The sequence below is a fragment of the Pezoporus wallicus genome, unplaced genomic scaffold, assembly GCF_028554395.1.
Source record: "Pezoporus wallicus isolate ANWC-B61680 ecotype Strahan unplaced genomic scaffold, APGP_CSIRO_Pwel_v1 contig_7876, whole genome shotgun sequence".
NCBI classification, from domain to species: Eukaryota; Metazoa; Chordata; class Aves; order Psittaciformes; family Psittacidae; genus Pezoporus; species Pezoporus wallicus.
In genome coordinates, this window is record NW_026641435.1 from 182104 (window position 1) to 202375 (window position 20272).

Consider the following 20272-nt stretch of genomic DNA (forward strand, 5'->3'; position numbering starts at 1 on the left):
AGGCATGGCAGTTCTAAAAGGATTCTTAAGGCCTCTGCTCACAGTAAGTCAAGCAGCTTACTCCAGTGTAGGTTTCAGATGTAGGTTTCAAAGCACTGCTAGGCAAAACTTGCCATGTATCAGCATACATCCTAAACTACTCAATCCCACTAATAGTCTGGTTTGTGCTTTCAGGGAAAAAATTAAAAGAACCAACAACAAAACCAAACACCACAAACAAACAAAAAAAGAAACCCAAGTAGCTGGATAAAGGTTCTTTTTTTCTTTGTTTTTAAATCTAAATTGACTTTCAGGTGTGTGAAATACAATGGCATTTCTGTGACTTGGTGAACTTTTTCAGTGGACTCACTGGATTTTTCAAGTTATGTGGGTAAAACAGGCAGAAGTTATAAACTGTTTCTGCCTTTTCTGAGAACTGCCACATCACTTACCCCACACCTGCCACCAAATTAAATACTCAGAAAAGGCATTAGATCAGCCCACCTGTGAGGGCAGAAAGAAGCAGCTGGGTGCACCAGGATGATGCACGTGCACAGCATCACACCAGCTCAGACACCCCTGATTAAACCATGACTTCCTGTAAATTTGCAGCATGAGTGCCTGACACAAAAGGTGGGAAACAGCAGGCCACCTTCCTGTTAGCCTCAATCCTGCAGCAACAGAAACAAGGAAATAATGAAGCTAGTAGAAATAAGGAAATGGAAAGTAGTTTGTCAGACCATGCTGAGTAGAGAGAAGGCTTTCTAAAACTTCATTAGCAAGAAATCAGGTTGGCAAAAGAGATAGCAGCACTTGTAGGAGGAAAGATGCCTAAAACACACCTGAGGAAAAGCAACTCTGCAACCATATTCTTCTGCATAGTAGAAAGTGCCACCCTAGTACTGTGTGAAAGAAAGGATCCCTTCACCTTGGTCAGGAAGATCTAGACAGAGCCTGAAACAAGAGGGCTTCCAAAGAGAGGTTTCCAAAGCACGCCAAGGATGACAGCTCAGCACCCACTCTGGGTGGATATGGTTTTCTCTCTTACTGCCTTTTGTACTGCTACAAGCTAGTTACAAGAGAGAAATCTGAAAACACCCTTCTTAGCTGGAAAATGAGAAAGTGGCCTTAGTCAGGGACAAAGGAATCAAAAAAGTCTGAAGAGTAATGAACTGCTTTACATAGAGTTTCACCAGTTTCAATTCAAAACCTGTTGGCTGACGAGCACAGCAGCACTGCCAGATCAATTCAGTGTGTTATCAGCCAAGTTATTTCAGAACAAGCCAGCAGATGAGCTTTTAGGGACTATAATCCGAAGCAGTGCCTTTCCTGGCAACACACTGCATGCGCTGCAGAACAGTGATGCAATCAAGTTTGCCCACCACATTTGGCTTCTCCAAACCACCACCTTGGTGAATGGAGGCCACCTGATCTCCAGGAGTGCTCTTTGCCTCTACAGCTCAGAGAAAGCTCCATGTTCTGTAAGGGGTAAGTTGGCATGAGCCTGCTGCTGATGGAAAGAATAGATATGAGAGCAGACAAGGATCACAAAAGGGAATTCAGAGTTTTATTTCCAAAAAAGAGCAATGTAGTATTGAAACAAAAATCAAGTTCAATTAGTTTTCCTCTGATTTGAATGGCTACAAAAATAGATTCTACCCAAATCCATAAAGCCAGTTAACAGTACCATAACAAACCCCCAAATTACTCATTCAGATACCACATACAGTAGTCACAGGAATCTAGTATATATTACTCAATTGTTTTTAAAAGTAAATTTCTGAACTGTTTCCATTATAACTGAAATACCAGATTTTAAAAAATTATACAAAAAATAATTTTAACCCAGTTGGAGGTAACAGTGTGCGTTTATTAAAATCCTGCACCAAGGCAGTAACATTTATAATTTAAAACCCAGCCCAGTAGAAAAGAGAAATGTGCAAACATTTAAAAGTTAGATGTACTCAGAGGCTTGTGGTGCATCGGACCTGGCGATTGACTTCTGTCCTAATGCAAGGTGGGCTCCAAGAGGAGAGGTCTCTAATGAGGCACTAAAGGGGGAGGCAGAGGCCAGCATGCTGCAAGCTGCAGCTCTCTAGCCTGCAATGCAGGAGCAGCGGTGCCTTCTCCCCAGGGACGGTTTGCCCAGTCAGTAGCGTATGGCACTCAATCCAATGCCAGAAAGTCCATGATGAATTCTGGTCAATCTGCTTTTGGACAAAAAACAAAATGCAAAAGCCACTTTACAAAACAGAAGTTGAAAGCTACCGAGAGCCAAGGAGTTGGCATATTCAACAGATGATTGCTGTGAACTCTGGCTACCTCTCCAGTTTGCTTTAAGGTAAGATTAAGAGTTAGGCAGGAGCCTCCAAAGGTTTTTTAGCATTTCCTTTAAAACTGATGCAGCGTATTTACTTATGTGACACATCAGGTGCAGAGTAGTACACTACTCTGACAGCAGATGTGCAACCTGAAAATTCAGATCAGAGTTCTGCACTACCACAAACCACTTAAATAAGCTGAATTTTATAAAGAAACTTCATTCTGCTTTCTGCTTGCTTTGGCTACTTCACTGCTCCTGAAATAGGTTTACCCTCACCTACCTCCTCCATTACTTAGTCCATGACCTAACGGACTTCTTGCCAAATTTCTTTCTGCATAGCTTCTGCAATGACACAAGAAAAGATTCATTATTGCAACACAGTATCATCCCATCCGCTCCCAGCTGCTGACAGAAGACCAGGATTAGGTAGTGTCCAGAGGAAGTGTGCAGAGCAGAGCAGGTCAGGCAGTCACTTATCCTTATACACCAGCAGTTACCAATCCCACCAAGCTTCCTGCATCCGTTGCAGACAATAGTCCTTTGTCTAGACTTCTGTAGCCCCTGTCACCTGAATGAACATCAGTATTCTAGGGAGAAAAGATAAAGCCCCGCACCCATGGTGGCAGCTGTACAGACAGAATGGGAGCAGAGATACTGAACACATCCAAGTGAGTGTCAAGCCAGGATTAAACTCCAAAGTCCCATCCTCGACCGACTAAGCCCATGTGGCCTGCCCTTTAGATCAGTATGGGTTGACACGAATAGAAACCTGTATGCGAATACTCAGAGTCCTGTTCCTTTGGGATGTGGGAATGTGATCTCTCCTGCTTTTCGGAGAGAAAGAGACAAAGCATTATTCATAAAAATTGCCAAGGGACAACACGTGAAAGAGAACTTGCCTCTCTCTTACTATTGCCTTTTGGTAGTCTGTGGGACACGTACATAACCAGATTCCAGCACAGCATCCCTGCCATCACATTGGGCATCCCCCTGCTTTTAACTAGAAATGCCCTCCCTTACCAGCCCAACCATTAGGAACTGCAATTGGTTGATACTCACCCTCTTCCCCCCTCCAGAGTACTCTGGATCTCCTTCAGGACTTCTGGAAAGCAGAGGGTTAAAGCAGTGAGTCAAAACCAGTATAGCTCTGCTTCCAGGCAGCAGCCAAGCCACATTCCACCTCCCAGTAGAACAGCCTTTAAAGCCCACCTCCCACAGAGATCAGACCATGCATGTAACACCATTGCCTCTTCAGCAGTACCAGGCTGGTGTAAAAAACTGAAGCAGTTACTTCCCAGAGGAAATGTTGCCAATCCCAGTATACCAGAGCCCCAAAGGAACTGCCTGTTCCAGCTGCCATTCTACACAAATCCTGTTAGAAAATAAAGATCCTTCTCTTATCACAGCAGCTATGTGGCACAACCCCTGCCTGAGGGCATGGCTATCTGTCCAACCCCTCACTTCTAATTCATGAAAACCCAATACTTCTACCAGTGTAACTGCAGACCCCTTGAAACCAAGTACTGAAATCCACAAAGTTCCTAGCGGCTTTCTTCTTTTTCACCCAGAAAGGCACCTGCCCTGTAAGTAGCAAGTCTTCATTTCACTCACTTTCATCGTTGAGCAAGGCATGTTCCATCAGCCTCCCAGACTTCCTTTCTAAAAGAGAGTAGGAAAAGAGCTTTTACTTAACAATATTTTCCCCTTTTCATGAAATATATGCAGTTTTGGAAACCCACACTACAACTGGATTGTTGTACCGTTTGACTTTATTGAATGCTTCATGGCTACTCCTTAAAGCCTCTCGAATACTGAACTATATTTTCTGGCAACACTAGTTTGGCTAACAGATCTCATCAGATTCACACCTGTTCTTCCCACAGCTTATTCCTTTCAGCAGAAACTCAGTCCTATCCTTTCAAGGCAATTTTGCCACACAACAACTTACTTTAGAGCTAGCAACTACTTTGTCTAAGCAGGTCACAATGTTTCCTTCACGTCCTTCCTTACTTTCCCCTTTCTTAGGTAGAGAACATCGACTGCAGCAACAGGAAAGACGCCTGAGGTTTACACCTCACCATACTACATTTAGTACAATTATTTTTTGCTTACCATCTTCTCCACAGCCACCCGAACTTCTTCCTGATCCCCTAGAAAAGGAAGCAGCAAACAATCACCAGCTTGGAGGCATAGGGACGCAGAGAATTCATGTATACTCTTGGCATCTACAAGAAGCTGCAGTGCATGCTAATTAAATGGTTTATTGAGCAAGACTGTCAGAAGGGCTTTATCATGTGTTGCGATGCAGAAGCCAGCACACATCAGAAAACTTTCCTAAACTTTTGGAATAAAATTCATATAGGATGGCCATGAATGTCAGATCTACTGTTATTTCCTGATGTTCCAAGATGAGAGGAGGAACTCTCCACTGTCCCTTCATAGGGGAACAGTTCAGTCTTGCCAGTAACACCCAGCCCCTGAAGAGTACAACAGTCAGGTGTCAGTCAGACACATCATCTGGGAACAAGTAAAGCAAGCCAAGGCTTACAGTTTGTGACTAACCATCCAGGGATACCAATTCCAATGCTTTGTCTACTACTTTGTCCCATCAGCTGTACTGCAAATAGAAAAAACATCAGGAAGAAGGTTACATTTCCTGATGCTGATCCATCTAGGAACGTTGTTAACATACTTCAAAGTCATCTTTTTTGTTGTTGTTGCTGCTGCCTTGTTTTGTTTTGTGTTTGGTTGGTTTTGTTTGTTTTCTTCTCACTACTCAGACACAGCCAGTGCGCAGGAGTTTTCCAGACTTTACCTGGATTTTCTTGCAGCATTCTCCATGCCAGACTTGGTGTGCACATGATTGTTACTTGTAACTTCTGGCATGTCCACAATGCACCGCGGCTCCACTAACCATTTAGCAGAAAGGGAAAACCTCTCAAACTCCGATGGCGAGATCAGATAGAAACCTATAGATGATTGGGAATTTATAAGCAATTCTCAATTCCAAGAACTAAAGGTGATCCAAAAAAAAGAACAGATCTAAGTATCCTCTGTGTTTGACAGAAAGGGTTGCAATTCCTCCTGTCTAAATGAACCATTGAGGAAGATATTACCCCAGTTTCCCAAGGATTGGTTAGCCTAGAGACTGGGCAATTTAAGATGATGCAGAGAACTGTACTGTGCTGGCACTTGTCAAAAGCAGCACAGAAAGATGTGAAAACTGAACTGCAAAGCAGCAATTCACCCTCAGCAGCCAGAGGATACTGGATCCCAGTTTTGCAACTTGAATGTTGAGCACATACAGGAGGCACCATGCAGGTGCCTGCTGCTTACAGAGCCATCCTTTTGATTCCAGACAAGAGGAGAATGGCCAGATGGAAGCTACCCATGAGGTACATCCTCCCTGTTACATGAAAACCACCGTATGCATTAACAATGATGGAATAAATTCACTTCTGCTAATTCACCTGTCAGTATCTGTTGGCATTTGGTGCTGGCCAGAAACATGTAAAGAACATATTTATGTAACATTAACATGTATACACAGCCAGGTCTAAACACTAAGCCCTATAATCTCTTTTCCATTGTCTGAAACACACAACAGAGGTAAGTGATTTGGGAGAAGCACACCTTACCTTGTCCGTATTTGGTGAAGACACAGGATGCAATGCCACTCACATCCTCTTTGCGGATGCAAGGGTAGCGGATCTGTAACTTGAGGAAGGGCAGCGAGATGATCTGAATGTCTCCCAGGTTAGTCAGGACAGCAAGGTCATTTTCACTGTAATCATCAGTCTTGCAGCTGCTAAAGTTCGCAACTGTCACCTTCCGTACCCTACAGCCTTCCAGGGCTGTCAGCTTGAGCTTCAGTTTGGAGCTAACCTTAGGTAAGGTGAATACCTGTCATAGAAACAAGACACTGACATATCCTTCCTGCACAATGGCAGCAGTCACTCCCCGGACATCTGCTCCTCCCTCCTTTAAAGCCGTTTTCATTCATAGTGAATACACACCAGTGTAATTGAGTCAGCCTGGCTCCCTGCTCACCAGACAAGAAGGAATCAGCCTCAGTCAGTGTTAGAATCTGTTTCTGTTCTGAGATCAAGCAGTCCTAACCTTCAGGCTGCAAACTGCATTTATCTCCCTAGTTCTTTCAAACCCCCTCCAAATTTGGGTACAAATTATTACAGAAATAGAATGGGGTTTACACTAACCATGTTTTCTTCCACATTATTTTTAATGTAGGCCAGCCTACTGCAAGCTACTTCAAGTCTTACACTGACTAGTTCAGTGTGGAAAGCAATAAGCTTTTTAGCTGCTTCACAGAAATGCCTACCAAATTCCACTTTTGTACTAACCACAGCAAAAGCTCTTTCCCAAAAATGGGAGCAGCCTTGTCCAAGGAGCATAATGGAATACATAAATACAATTTTCATGTTCAGCATGTACATCACTATACCGAATACCCAATTTGTCAGCACACACCTGATGTATGGACTGCACCAAACAGAAGTGCTGGCCCAGAGGTGTTAATCAGGTATGTAAGAATATGCACTCTCAAGACTTATCTTCCCACTGAGCAGGGCTCAGTGCTTTAGCAGATTTTACATGCCTCCATGGTGATACTTGCCTTAAATTGCTCTTCAGACACCACCAACAACTGATGGCTGCCTTGCATATCAGGACTCTTAGAAAGGTCATGTGCTACTTCTAGAGGTTCTGGGAGGGGCGTGCTGCGTCCATCCAAGACAAGTATACCCACAACAGGAGCCCTGTGCATCAGCTGAATTTCTTTGGCTAGACAAGCAAGATAAGCAGGAAAATAATGACATAGGAGTCTAGTCAGATACTCTGTGTTAGAACCTCACTCACACCCTCTCAGTTAGAGACCTACCCAATATGGCTCTTCCCTGCCTGAAAAGATTTACTAGTTAAAGGGTATTTGAACCGAACCAGTTTGTGTTAAACAGTATCTATTATTACATAAAGAATGCAGGTCCAGCTGTCAGAATAAGGTACATGTGCACGGAGGCTTGCAGGTAAACTTCAGCAACAGCCAACACAAATTTAAATTCCTGAAGCTGGTAGGAAATGGGGCTAAGGCATATCAAGCAGTGCTGGAGCTCACTTAGCCTTTAGTTCAGGTGCTGCAATGAGCACTGTTTAGCTCAGACACTGCTACATGTAGCTCCACTCTCACAGACAAAACAGCAGTAACTGAGCTGCCTTGCGTTCTGTATGCAACTCTTGGTTATATGAGCGATAGCTCACATCCACTAGGACTTTGTTTTCACAAGGCATACTTACCCTGCTCTGCCCTGACAGGTTCATCCATTCTTCTCTCTGCTGGAGGAACACGTAAACAGAAGGCATAGACTGTACCTCCATTGGTGCCTGCCCACAAGGATGGGCAGTGGCGAGAGCCTAGAGCAACAAGAAGGCTCATGAGCAAGGCACCATCTGTGACATCCTTGGATAACTGCTTTCCACTACACATCCCTGCTCTGTTAACACCCTGAGTATCAATATGTTAGGGCAGATTTGCCATGGAAACCACAGGTTCTTGCACTTCTTTTCCCAATACATGCATATCAGCAGCCCTGATAAAGGACATGGCTTGTGAGTAAAGGCAAGGCAGCGCTGTTTTCAATCAGACACCACAGCTGCTGCATCCAGTTTTCATATATTTATATCCCATGTGAGCAGAGTAAATTTGTGCAAGGTACAGTTTGGGCTCTGATGCACAACCAGCCACTACCCTCACCAAGATCAAAAGGCTCTGCTGGGGGCAGGGGTGGAATTTAGAGTAATGAGACAAAGAAAATACCTTGCACTAAAAAGTCAGATGTCATTCCAGCACATTTTAAAATTGCACATAAACGCTGCATCCAAAGATGCACTACTGCTTGCTTTGGATTAACCAGAAGCCAGAATGGCTAAATAATTCTGCATGACAACATATGCTCTTGTTCTATATTAGTTTTTCAGCATCGACAAAGTAGGACACAAGAGATGCCAAATTTTCCTGGCAGTAAATCCTAATACATTCCTTGGCAGGAGGAGTAAAAATCTATTCGGAAGAAAAGAAAGATGTATGTTCTACTCACTGTCTCTCAAGAAGGTATCAGCAAAATATAAGGTTCGCACAAAGCCAGTGAAAGAGTCTTCTGCAGAGCGGGCTTCAATCTTCCGTTGGACTGGAGCCAGTTCCATTTCCTGCAATGTGTCTTGGTCAAATTTGGCATTGGCTTCTTGCACCTTCAAAGACGACAAGACATTCTGTCAGTCAGGCAAAGACATGGGGAAGAACGAGAGATAGTGAAAGTGGCAGCAATAGAAAGGGAAAGCATCATCATACCAGTGAACCAGTGCATCCTACATCCCATGATCAACTATAGACTACATCTCCTCTAAAAACATGACTAACAGAGCAGCATCAGAAATTGCCATTTTTGCTCTTACGTCAATAGCTACCGGTACCATAGCAGGACTGCAGACCACGTCCTGCTCTCAGCAGTCTAATCAGGACCCCGCATGCTTGTCCTGGGTTCAGCTGTAACAGTTATTTTTCTCCTTCTTAGTAGCTGGTGCAGTGCTGTGTTTTGGATTTAGTCTGAGAATAACACTGGTAACACACCAATGTTTTAGCTGTTCCTAAGTAATGCTTACTCTGATGATCAAGGACTTTTCAGTTTCTCATGCTCTGCCAGTGAGGAGGGACACAAGAAGCTGGGAGGAAACAGAGACAGGACACCTGACTCAAACTGGCCAAAGGGGTATTCCATACCACAGCACATCATGCTCAGTATAGAAACTAGGGGGAATCACCCAGAAGGCCCAGATTGCTGCTTGAGTCGGGCTGGGTATCGGTCAGTGGGTGCTGAGTAATTGTATTGTGCATTACTTGTGTTTATTGCCTTTTTTTTTTCCCCCCTTATCATGATTATTATTAGTAGCAGTAATAGTAGTAGTTTTGTATTATACTTTAGTTATTGGACTGATTTTATCTCAACCCGTGGGGTTTACATTCTTTCAATCCTCCTCCCGATCCCACTTGGAAGGGGGGGAGGGGGGAGGGAAAAGTGAGCAAGCAGATACCTGGTGCTGAGTTACCTGCTAGGCTTAAAGCACGACAATGCTCCAAGCTGTAAACCGACAAGACTCCAAAAATGACCACTCACCTCTGAGGCATTTCCACTACCTCCTCGTCGCTTCCTACTGGACACACGGCTTCTTCTGATCCGCCTGAATGATTGACGGAGGGACTTCTTCAAGGATTTCACCCGAGACAGTGGGCCTTCTAAGGCCAACTGGTCACTGGGATGCAGCGTACACCTGAAGAGGGTGACAGGAGGCACACGGTCACTTTCTACTGGGTGGCAATCACTCTCAAAAAGTCCAGTGGGACACAAACAGATGTCAGAACTTGCTTGTGTGTCCTTGAAGACAGAGTCCATAGAGGCAGGGCTTCTTGCTATGTTGACTGATCTCAAGAAATCACTTTCTTAGCAATTCCAGGCTATCTTTAACAGAGGATTACCACAGACCTCATGGAAAGAAGACACTTACTTGACAAAGACCAGTCGTTTCTGCTGGTGGTCAAAAAGCCCAAAACCATGACTGGTACCAAAGGCCACAAGCTTCCATTCAGAGTGAAGGGCCAATGAGGTGACCACAGCTGGTGGTTGACACTGGACAAGGACAAATGGCTGAAAACCAGCTTCAAATCGAACAGGTCCATCCCGAGTTTTTAGTTTCTCATGACCTTTCCATCGATAGCCCTCTTGGTCCTGCAGAAGATCTGCTTCAGCATGGTCCACAACATGTTCTGCATCTTCATCATTCAGTTCCATCACCAGTACCTGAAATTCAAATTTTAACATATCTCCAGGATACACTGTGACAAACCTGCACTAAAAGCAAGGTTTATTATGACTGTTTTATTTGAATACCTGTCCTGCTGTACCAGCTACAGCCAAGTATCCACTGTATTTACACAGGTAGATCTTCTGGATCCCAAGTCTAGGATCATCACTGTAAGGGTCAAAGGTCCCAACCTATGCAAGAGAATGCACAGTGGCTGATCTTTGCAGCTGCATTAACTAGGACAGGAATTACAACTCCTCAGGTTTTCAAAAAGCTCCTACAAGCACCAGCTATCTCACCTTGCGAAGCGGAGGCCACTCATCCTCACCTAGGGTGTTCATATTGTCATTGGGATCAGCATCCGTGAGGAATACTCGCACTGTACTCAGCTTATAAAGGAGATGTAAGCAGACACCAGACGCATCCCAAAACCTCACAGTGCCATCTTCATGCCTGCAGTGGGGAGGGTTACAGAAACACATCATACAGGAGAACAGCACAGCACCTAGCCGAGGATGGTAAAACAGGGGGGAAAAAACACACCAAAAATGAAACCACGTGGTTTACAAAGCCCTGAGCTGTAGCAACTTAGAGCTTCCAGAGAAAGATTTTGTGGACCTTTTTGTGGGGTTTGGTTTTTTGTTTATGTTGTTTTTTTTTGTTGGGTTTTTTTTTAACTTTGAATCCAGTGTGTTTCCAAGGCTCTGACACCCACACACAATTTAAGATTTCTCCAAAAAGCTCTGAAAAGTAAAAAAAAAAAAAGCTTAGCATAAAGAAGGAATAACTCAGGCTCACAAAAGTTCTACTACTGGGAGGGAAAGAAAGAAATCAAGCTTCAATATTAGTTCCCCAGGTGAAAACGAAGGACTTCTAGCACAGTGCTGCATCAAGAATGAAGTCTGAAAAACAGCCACTGAAATTTTTAAAAGTGCTTTTTAAAAACAAAAAACCAAAATCCAAACATGTTTATGGGATGAGACAATCTCTTGCTACTTCCACCACTTAGCTAGATTTGCTCATGCTCATCAGAGCTGACAGAAGTCCAAGCTAACCTCTTTTTTGAGATTTAGGACAGTGTAAGGTACGGAGATAAAATGCTTCAAAACCTGCAAGATTAAGCTCTGCTTTACACTGTTCCCTTTGAATCAGTTTGGATTACTGCATGCACTTCTACACTGGTGTTTGTGGGGGGGATGGATGACATCAGAACAACAAAGAAGCCAACTTCACACATTATCTGTGGTCATCACAATCTGTTAACTCAGTTGTAGCAGAATCAGCTGTACAAAGCTGGCAACCCAGCTTTGAGGAGTTGCACTGTAAAGTTGCAGCCTTCTCACTAGGAGATGAGTGGACTTGAATCTCATGGGAAAGCCTCAGTTAGTTCAAAAGGAAGAACAGAAACTGGAAAGGGCTCCTTGATTGTTATCAGTTAAGTACATACCCTGTTAGAAGCAAGTCCCTCTGTGGAGGATCTGGAGCTATGCTGGTGCCACCATCAATCGGCCACGGCTACAAATACATTAAGGGAAGACTGTGACTTCCTAGGCAGTGACAGTGAGAAGAGCATATGCAGTCAGCAGGGGAGCATGAACTTCAGTCCAAGTGGTAGTGAAACAGTCCATGCTGTTAGCTTTTGTTTGGATTAAATGTTCCTGTTCTGACACTAGCTGTGCTTTCTAAGAGACATTCTACATACTTCCTCAAGAAGCTGTGCCGAAAGTGGAAACACTCAGACTTTCCTTCTAGCTTGTCAGAGCCAGAAAAAAACCACCACATTTTAATCCCCCGGTGTGAGTAACTGCCTTGGTGGTGCTCTGGGAAAAAGCCTCTCTCAACCCTATTAAGGGGCAGGACAACGTCTGTTAGGACTCATCCCTTCACATGCAGTTAGCAGCACAGACCACCCACATTCCAAGCAGTCATGCTGTTCTTAAATGCATGGGAACCCACATCCATTTAAAACCATGACAAGCTGCCATACCATATTTGAGTAGTGAATGTTCTGCTTGCTCCCAGCACTGATAATTCTCTCCCACAGTTTGAGCGGGATGTTGGAGATGTGGTGTGAGCAGGTGATAGCTGAGCAATGGAGAGAAGCCAGGTATGGAGGATGGACTGCTGGCCAGCCTGCAGTTTTCAAGTCTATAACTACCAGCTCTTCTTCTGCCAGCACCACCATAGCAGAAGGGTCATCAAACTCTGCAGGAACAAGATTCATTCAGGCTGACAAAAATGACTATCCAAGGTTAAGAGAAACAAGCTTCCCATCAGGCTTATTTGAAAACTGCTATCAGAGTTCTAACACAAGCATTTTTGTTGGCAAATCTTTTAACTGCTTCTATGTTAACTGGGCCTACTGAGGCACTGACATTAATAGTTTTCAAGATACCAGTAGTTTTACTGCAAATTCATGTTGCTTTACAGCCCTCCTGGGACTGTCAGAGTGACTCATTATAGATTCCACTGCAAAATCAAGAAATCTGTTAACAACATATGTGGCTAAATAAAACAAATTCAGATTCACCATTTTAACAGCCTGAAATCCAAGGACTCTACCTGCTGCTAATGACCAGCATGGGGTGGACAGACACATAAACATCCCAGCAGTGACCCATTAAGTACTGGGTTAGGCCCAGAGTCCACTGAGGCTAAGCTGCTTAAACACAGTAATGCCGTGGGTCTGCAGAATGCTTCTCTGCTTGAACTGACAAGTATTTACAATTCAGCTCTCTTACTTTTCATTTGCCCTGCTTCTCATATGTTGTGACACATCCTCTGGACTTTCTTTTTTTTAAGAGTGTGCACATCATGTAATATATATTCATATGTATATTTAACAGATTTAATTTGTAATCTTGTCTATGTAACTTTACAGATGACACCTGACAATCAAGAATTTAAGATTTTTCATCACGCCTAGAATTAAAGCAAAAAATATTTAGTGTACAACGTTTTGGCAGGAACATTCACAAGAGCCACAATAGCAGCTGGTGAGGAAAACCAAAACCACAAATCAGTTGACACCAACAATATTTAACATAGCTACAGAAATCTAAGTGAATGCATCACTAATGTGTCACATTGCAAGAGGAGGGGTAATATACAGTGAGCCACAAGCAAACTAGCAACATTGTCCTGACCTTCCCTGATAACTTATACTTTTACTTCCCTTCTTTAGTTCATTACATGGAATATACTTGCAAGATACAGCACATCTATATGCAAGCACATACCAACACTGTTCACTCAGCAAAATTAATTTCAAGTAATTAGTACTTGGCCTCACTCTAGTTAAGGCACCTCATGTTTCACGTCTGTCTAGCCACAGCTGTAGCTCAGTAAGAGTTCAGTTTGTTCATGAGAAAGTCTTTTATATGTAGTTTTACTTTGCTTTCTTATGTGCCATCATCTGCAGGACTTCTGAATAGAATAAATACTACCATAGCTGTACTATGCATGGTCAGCCCTGCACTCTGACTGCTGCTGCCAACATTAACCAAATACACTCTGGTTTAATTCTATTTTTTTTTCTTGCAAAGGCACACATCTGAGGTCATTGCTTATGGCAAGAATCTACTTCAAGCTGCTGAAGTAGCAGGCATACTAGAATGTGTCATGACTGCCATACACTCATCCACATGCTAATTTAAAAAACAAGAAAACAGGAAGGGCCAGCCTTTAAAAAATTGTTTCCACAGCATATTCAGGGTGGTGGAAAGTCACCTGCTACCACCATGCTGCAATGCATAAGCTTTGTGCTTATTAAATTAAGTGGCTTCGGTGTACAATTAATACCTTCATACTGTCATTGCAGGGAAGACTGCTTAAGGGCAAAAAAAGCAAGCTGCATAGACCCACTAAGCTTAGGCAATCAGCCACAAGGAAGCTTGTCAACCACAGAAACCTCATTTTATTGGAAAAAACCTTCCTCATCTAGGTGCAACAGCTTCAGTAGCAGCTCCAGTCGGTGCCCTCTAGAAGTCCTGTTAACTAGAGAATTCAACCCTTAGGAAGCATACTATAAAGCCTGTTAAGTTGTTACTTCATCCTAAAGGGCTTCTAATCATATCCAGGAATTCAACTTCAAGAAGTCAATCGCCTACCCAAAAAACCTCAGATTTATTTCTTTCATTTTTAGATACTTTTGTCCATCTTCTATAATCTCAGCTCTGACAACTCCACAAAAAGTCAAATAGTCTAGTTTCTTCAATGGTTAAAGCTAAACAGTACCTCAAGCTTGAAGGTTTAGACTTACACGTTCTGCATATTTGGAAGATGCTTATAAAAGGCAGTGCTGTGTAGGGAAAGAGCTATAACAAACACATACATGTACTTCATAGAATAGTTAGGGTTGGAAAGGACCTTAAGATCACCCAGTTCCAACCCCCCTGCCATGGGCAGGGACACCTCACACTAAACCACGTCACCAAAGGCTCTGTCCAACCTGGCCTTGAACACCACCAGGGATGGAGCACTCACAACTTCTCTGGGCAACCCACTCCAGTGCATCTCAGTTACATTCTGCCTATGCCTTTACTGGTTCCTTTTCAGAGACTTGGGAGGGTCTGTTAAGGTCTAGGAACAAACACAGAGAGGGATCCAAAAGCTCTCTCTTTATGCTGACTTTCCCCCTGGATCTGTGGTCTGAGGGAGCCAACCTGCACCAGTGTACCTGAATGCCCATGCCTGCGGGGAGCTGTCACCACCACCACGGGCAGCACGTATGAGAGAGAAGTTTGGAAACTAGTCTACTAGGCAAACCAGAAACTAGAAAGCCTGACAAGATTCACCAACAGAAGATTTGAGTACCAGCTTCTAAAAAGCATCTACAGACTTCTGCAATCTGGTCTAACCCAAATCCCATTACTGCACATTTGTGAAGCTTGAAATAGCATTTTTTACTTGGTTACTTCAAGTTAACCAGAAGCAAGAACTGCACCAGTGTTAGACAAACAGTTCCTGAGGAAAATCCTTTATAATTCCACAAAAATAAAGAATATTACAATTTCGCTGGAAATAAGTGAAGCAAAGCTCTTCAACAAAAGCAAGAATCTGAGAAGCTCAACGCAAGCTGCGGAACACGTGCTATTTAGATTTAGAACTGCTTACATTCATGTTCACTGGCAGTAAGTAAATTAAGTTCTCTATACACTGGCCCTTGGTTCTGTGTCAGCCTTTGCTGATTTATTACCAAGAGCCCTAGTCATAAATATAGGTAGTAATTAAAAGAAATAGTAGGAGTAGTCCTCAGTAGGAGTAAATTCTGGTTTTAATTATTGCCTCCTTTGAAGTGTTATTTCCAAACAGCAATATTTAGATCCTCATTTCACAACCTGGTTATGTCCACTGTCCAGTTTACAGAGACATGAACTTCAGAGATCTTTTCTCATTAATGGCGTAGCTTAATTTTTTGAGGAATGTATGGCATTTGTAACCAGCCCATTCTTTATACCAGTATTTTACACTTTCCAATGGCAAATCTTTTCTACGGTTAGACTCATCTTAAGGGTCTTTTCTACCCTAAAAGATTCTATGACTTTCTGTTAAAGTCTCAGAAAACCTGCAGAAAAATGACCTCCTTATTGTATTTTATATGCTGTTTACACCAGGCAGATATCCACATGCCTACAGTTATTCCAATTCTTCAGTATTTTCCTTTCATCACATACCTGCAGTAGGCTCCGAACTGAAGATTATAAAGAAGTCTATCACCCGTGATGTGAAGTCAAAGGCTGTTTGCTGACTGCCATGGACAACAGAGATACTGTGCCGGTCACCATAGCTAGCCCGGGGCATCCCTCCTTGGAATATAATGTAAGGAAGCCTTAAGAGGAAGAGAGTTAGCGATGTACATTGAAGCAAGCCGCAAGCAAATTTCAAAGACATGACACAAGTCAAATATTCTAAAAAACACTTAAAATGTTCCTCTAAAGGGCTCTTACAGGACAGGATGCAGCACCCTTTAAATGCCTTGAAACAGCTAAAAGTGAAGGGATACACCACAAACTCACCCATTTTTTGTTGTCTGCCAGTAGATCTTGGAGATGGCCTTGCAAGGAAAAGGACCTAAGGGAACAGAGTTATTTGCTGTAATTCAAGAAGCACATATTTACGTGAAGTTCCTTATTCTGCTTCACCGAGGTCACCTCTACCTCCAAGCCAAGGGGAGCCACCTGAATTAGCAGGCACCACCACCTCCTCCCCAGACCAAGCCACATCAGAAAGTCTTCTGGGACACACTGACCACAGGACTCCCCAGCAAAATGAGGGCTTAGGCTCAGAGGAAGTTTTGAACCCTGCTGCTGATGGCTAACAGGGAGTGGAAGTGCTGTTGTAGAAGGTGATTAACTAGAAAGGACTATAAAAAACATGGGCATTCCTGAAACTAATGTAAAGGCAACAGAGCTTTAGAAGCTTCTTCAGAGCTTTAGAATCTTTCTTTCTGCCTGAAAGATTAGGTCATCCCCATTTGTTGAGTTTCAGTAAATCAGAGGCTTCATTTCATCACTGCTCAGGTCAACAAAAAAGTACACTTAGCTCACTATTAATTACAGATGATCCAAGTAACTCCTGCTGAACAGGACACTTGAACTGAACAAAGAACTGAATCACCAACACTCTTCATAAAGGGCACTAATTTCTTCAGCACATTTGCTCTCCATGTTCAGGACAGACATCTACAACATAAAGGAGTTTAAAAACCTGAGGAAAACACTGGACTGAAATCCCTTAGCCTAGGCTCATGAACCATTCAAAAGGCAGCTCTGCATTTTGCCATTACGATTAAACACTAGGAGAACACAGCTTGAATATCCTACACAAGCTCAAAATGAGTTTAGACAAATATGCAATAATTAAACCTCACTTACTGACCATAAGGCACAAGGTGTTCCAGGGGCTCAGGCTGCCTGTTGTCACTGGATACTGGCCACTGGGTGTAACTTCCATCATAGTGACAGCTAACGAATTTACTGCCATCCCTCTGCCAGTAGAGGTTCTCCAGTTGCTGAAGAGAAAGATATGCGACAGCTCTCCAGAGAGCTGTTAACCCCCCCAAAACCAATGCATTCTTACTAAAGGAAAGAAGCTTTGTCAGGCTCCCCCTGCACCCACACTTGTCTTCAGAGTGCCTAAGAGGGGAGATCCCTTCCTCCCCTGCTGAACTGACTTTGGGTTAAATGAATACCTGAGTGCCCAGGAAAAGGTGTGTCACTTTGTTATTCTGCAGGTCCCAGAGGAAAATCAAGCCCCTGCTGTATCCAATCAGGATCTGATCAGGGTTCTTAGGATGTTCTTGAAGGGCTTCCACCAATTCACATGATCGCCTGTTACAGTAATCTTCTGGTACCCTACAGAAGCAGAAGAGAAAAACAAGGAAAGTTTATTCCAGGTATAATCTGACTGTAATAACAGTTAAGGTGTAAGAAGGAGAAATTAAGTAACAAAAAGTTCAAACAGGTGAGAATAAGTACGATCTTTCCTCAAATCCTTCAAAAGCAGGAGAAAAATCTTACATAAGACATCACACCAGGCCTCCACATGAACATGCATCCAGTCCCACTTGCTTTATGGAAAAGCCAGGGTTTATAACGAATTCCAAGACTGGATCCCAGGAATGTAAATACAGTCTGAATAGGCCACCCTACTCTCTTGGTACCCTTACAGAATAACACTAACGCGGAAATGTCAGTAGGAAACAACAGGGACATGAATTAGGCCAGTTTTCACCAGCACTTAAATCGGAAAGTGACAAAAAACTCAGCGGAAAAAGCAGCATCAGAAGTTTCACTAATGGTCAAAAAATCACATGGATGATTTGCTAAATGTAATGCTTTTTTGCAGAAGTAAACACCAGGGACAAGGCACAAGGTCTGCAGATTTACTCCAAGTCTCTCCTGTACCACTCTGTCGATATGCTGTGCCTCCATGGTGACAGTACCAGTTGACAGGACAGAAACCGCTGCTTAACAGACACCAGGACCAAAAGTTCCTTTCACAGGAGTCAAGCAGATTTGGACAACAGTGAGGCCCCAGTAAATAATCTAGGGTGACATTTTAACAAAGGATGTGTCTGCTAATGGCATTCCAGCTCTACACAGCAGTACCCGTCTGCTCACTCACCGCTGCAGCACAGCCTCAGAGGTTATGGTCCTGTCCTCCAGCACTCTGAATGATGGAAGCTCCACTACAAAGATGTTGCCACTCTCTGTGCCAAGATACAGGACTTCCCGTGAGGAATGGGGAAGGACAGCTGTTATCTGCGTGGCACTCGGTGGAGACCTGGGGAAGCAAAGAAACACTCTTCAACTGCACGCAAAAAGACTCGGTACTGCACTCAAGAGAGCTAACTACTCAACGGGGATATTTACAAGTGTCATTTGTTTTATAGGCAGAGATTGAGCCAGGCATGACTTTTTGGAAGGCAGAAAACACTATCTTTAAGATAAATTACATCAAAAGACATTTGACAAGCACATGAAGAAAGATGCTGATGCCTTTTTACAGAAGCCTCTCTTACTAAGTGTCCCCAAAGGACCTAAAACTAGCTCACCCTCAACTGGCAAGATCAAGTGAAACTAAAACCATACTAATATTTTAAACTCTGACTTAAGGGGTGCTTAGATTTACTTAACCTTAAGATTTACAGCTCCTGTACACACAGAAGTGGATGCACGATATTAAAAATCATGTCACCCTTTACACTGGTATAAGAGATGGTCTCCCAGGCAACTCCTGTCTGGTTTCCATGGATGACCCTTTAATAGAGTCAGAGGAGTGAGTCTGTAAGAACAGGACAAGCTCTACCTAGAACAACAGCAGAATTTTCTAACTTGCTTATCTCCAGACAAGCTCAAAACATCTCTTGCAGATTACCCAGGCGGTCCTTTCAGTGTGAAGCGATGCTCCTCCCGCAGCTCAGAGGCTCCACCATGCTGCTTCAAGCTCCAGAGGTGCAAGCTGTTGTCATCCAGCAATGTCACCAGCTGGCACTACAAAACCCACACAATATGCTTTTTTTTTTTTTCAGAATCACAGTATTAAATATAACACAGTGAATCTAGCAGTAACGCTGCTGCTGTTCATAATCTTTGTCAGAACAGGACTGGGTAGCCAGCCACAGTTTTTTATAGCAGTGAATACTTATTGCAGCACAGCTGTTAGCTCACAGCAAGAGATTTGAGGGGAGGTGGGGGGTGAAGAGTAGGAGAGACAAGAAGCAGCCTAAAGGCTAAAAACCCTCTTATACAGGATAAAGGCACAGGTTATCAGTGAGTTGGGTGACAAGGATTTAGGTTCTCAAGAGCCATCAGCCTGTGCTGTGAAGCTCAGCAGGGCAGCTACAGGCTGCTTGCACTTGGTGTGGTTTGCTGCAACACACCCCAGCTTTGGGTGGGGCTGATACACTCTACTACACCACACTCCTTGCATTCTTCATGTCCAACCTCATTCTGCAGGGTTGTGTCAGAGTCCTTTTATGAGCCCAGCCCTGCTGGCTGTATGTTCAAACTGAAGCATTTTACCTGCTGAAGCCACACCTGGTGCAACACTCCCCGTGGGAGTTTCAGCTTATACCATTATTTAAGCAGACAGACACCAAAAACCACCTCAAGAATTAAATCCTTCTCATAAAGAGGCCACTCATGCTGTACGGGGGCCATCAAGCAAACAGTATGCGGCCAAGACACCAGTCTGCCAGCCAAGGGACGGGAAAGTGGTTATGCAGCCACCAGACACGTGGAAAGCTCTGCCTTCCTAATTTTAGTTTGTGGCAATAACTGTTCAGCGATCCCCAGGAGCAAGCTTCAATACCCCAGAACACAAAGGCAACAAGCTCAACAGGAGGCAAGGTTAGCGGCACTGCTCTGAACTCCTGAAAACAATCAAGGCACTTCAGCAGCAGCTCCTGTTTACTGCTCTGCACCACCCAGTCCTACTGAAAGAATACGGGCTGCAAAAAGTTCTCACTTCTGTAGCAGATTGCCTGAGCTACTCTGGCCTTATTACCACTCCCAGTATGTTGTTTGAGATACATGACTAACAGTTACAAACAATAAAGCTACTCCTAAGCTTTACAGAGGATCTCCACAGCAACAA

The 20272-nt window shown here is 43.5% G+C and overlaps 2 protein-coding genes across 3 annotated transcripts in view; one reads left to right on the forward strand and one right to left on the reverse strand.

Annotated features, from left to right (window-relative positions):
• The window catches only part of ARHGAP44 (Rho GTPase activating protein 44), a 240279-nt gene that overhangs the window by 156605 nt on the left and 63402 nt on the right, over positions 1-20272 (forward strand). The window lies entirely within an intron of this gene.
• LLGL2 (LLGL scribble cell polarity complex component 2) overlaps positions 1525-20272 on the reverse strand; it is a 35144-nt gene continuing 16396 nt past the window's right edge. The window contains exons 5-26 of one of the 2 annotated variants that reach the window (XM_057423948.1): positions 19052-19167; positions 18299-18457; positions 17364-17526; positions 17051-17183; positions 16189-16243; positions 15847-16001; positions 12159-12376; positions 11619-11686; positions 10471-10624; positions 10258-10362; positions 9875-10167; positions 9487-9640; positions 8413-8563; positions 7613-7729; positions 6936-7102; positions 5941-6205; positions 5118-5271; positions 4415-4452; positions 3914-3961; positions 3362-3404; positions 2583-2644; positions 1525-2189 (exon numbers count right to left, since the gene is read on the reverse strand). In XM_057423948.1, the coding sequence (XP_057279931.1) occupies positions 2182-2189; positions 2583-2644; positions 3362-3404; positions 3914-3961; positions 4415-4452; positions 5118-5271; positions 5941-6205; positions 6936-7102; positions 7613-7729; positions 8413-8563; positions 9487-9640; positions 9875-10167; positions 10258-10362; positions 10471-10624; positions 11619-11686; positions 12159-12376; positions 15847-16001; positions 16189-16243; positions 17051-17183; positions 17364-17526; positions 18299-18457; positions 19052-19167 (2826 nt within the window). In that variant the 3' untranslated portion in view covers positions 1525-2181. The remainder of the gene's footprint in view (positions 2190-2582; positions 2645-3361; positions 3405-3913; positions 3962-4414; positions 4453-5117; positions 5272-5940; positions 6206-6935; positions 7103-7612; positions 7730-8412; positions 8564-9486; positions 9641-9874; positions 10168-10257; positions 10363-10470; positions 10625-11618; positions 11687-12158; positions 12377-15846; positions 16002-16188; positions 16244-17050; positions 17184-17363; positions 17527-18298; positions 18458-19051; positions 19168-20272) is intronic. The other variant, XM_057423947.1, reaches the window with a different exon arrangement.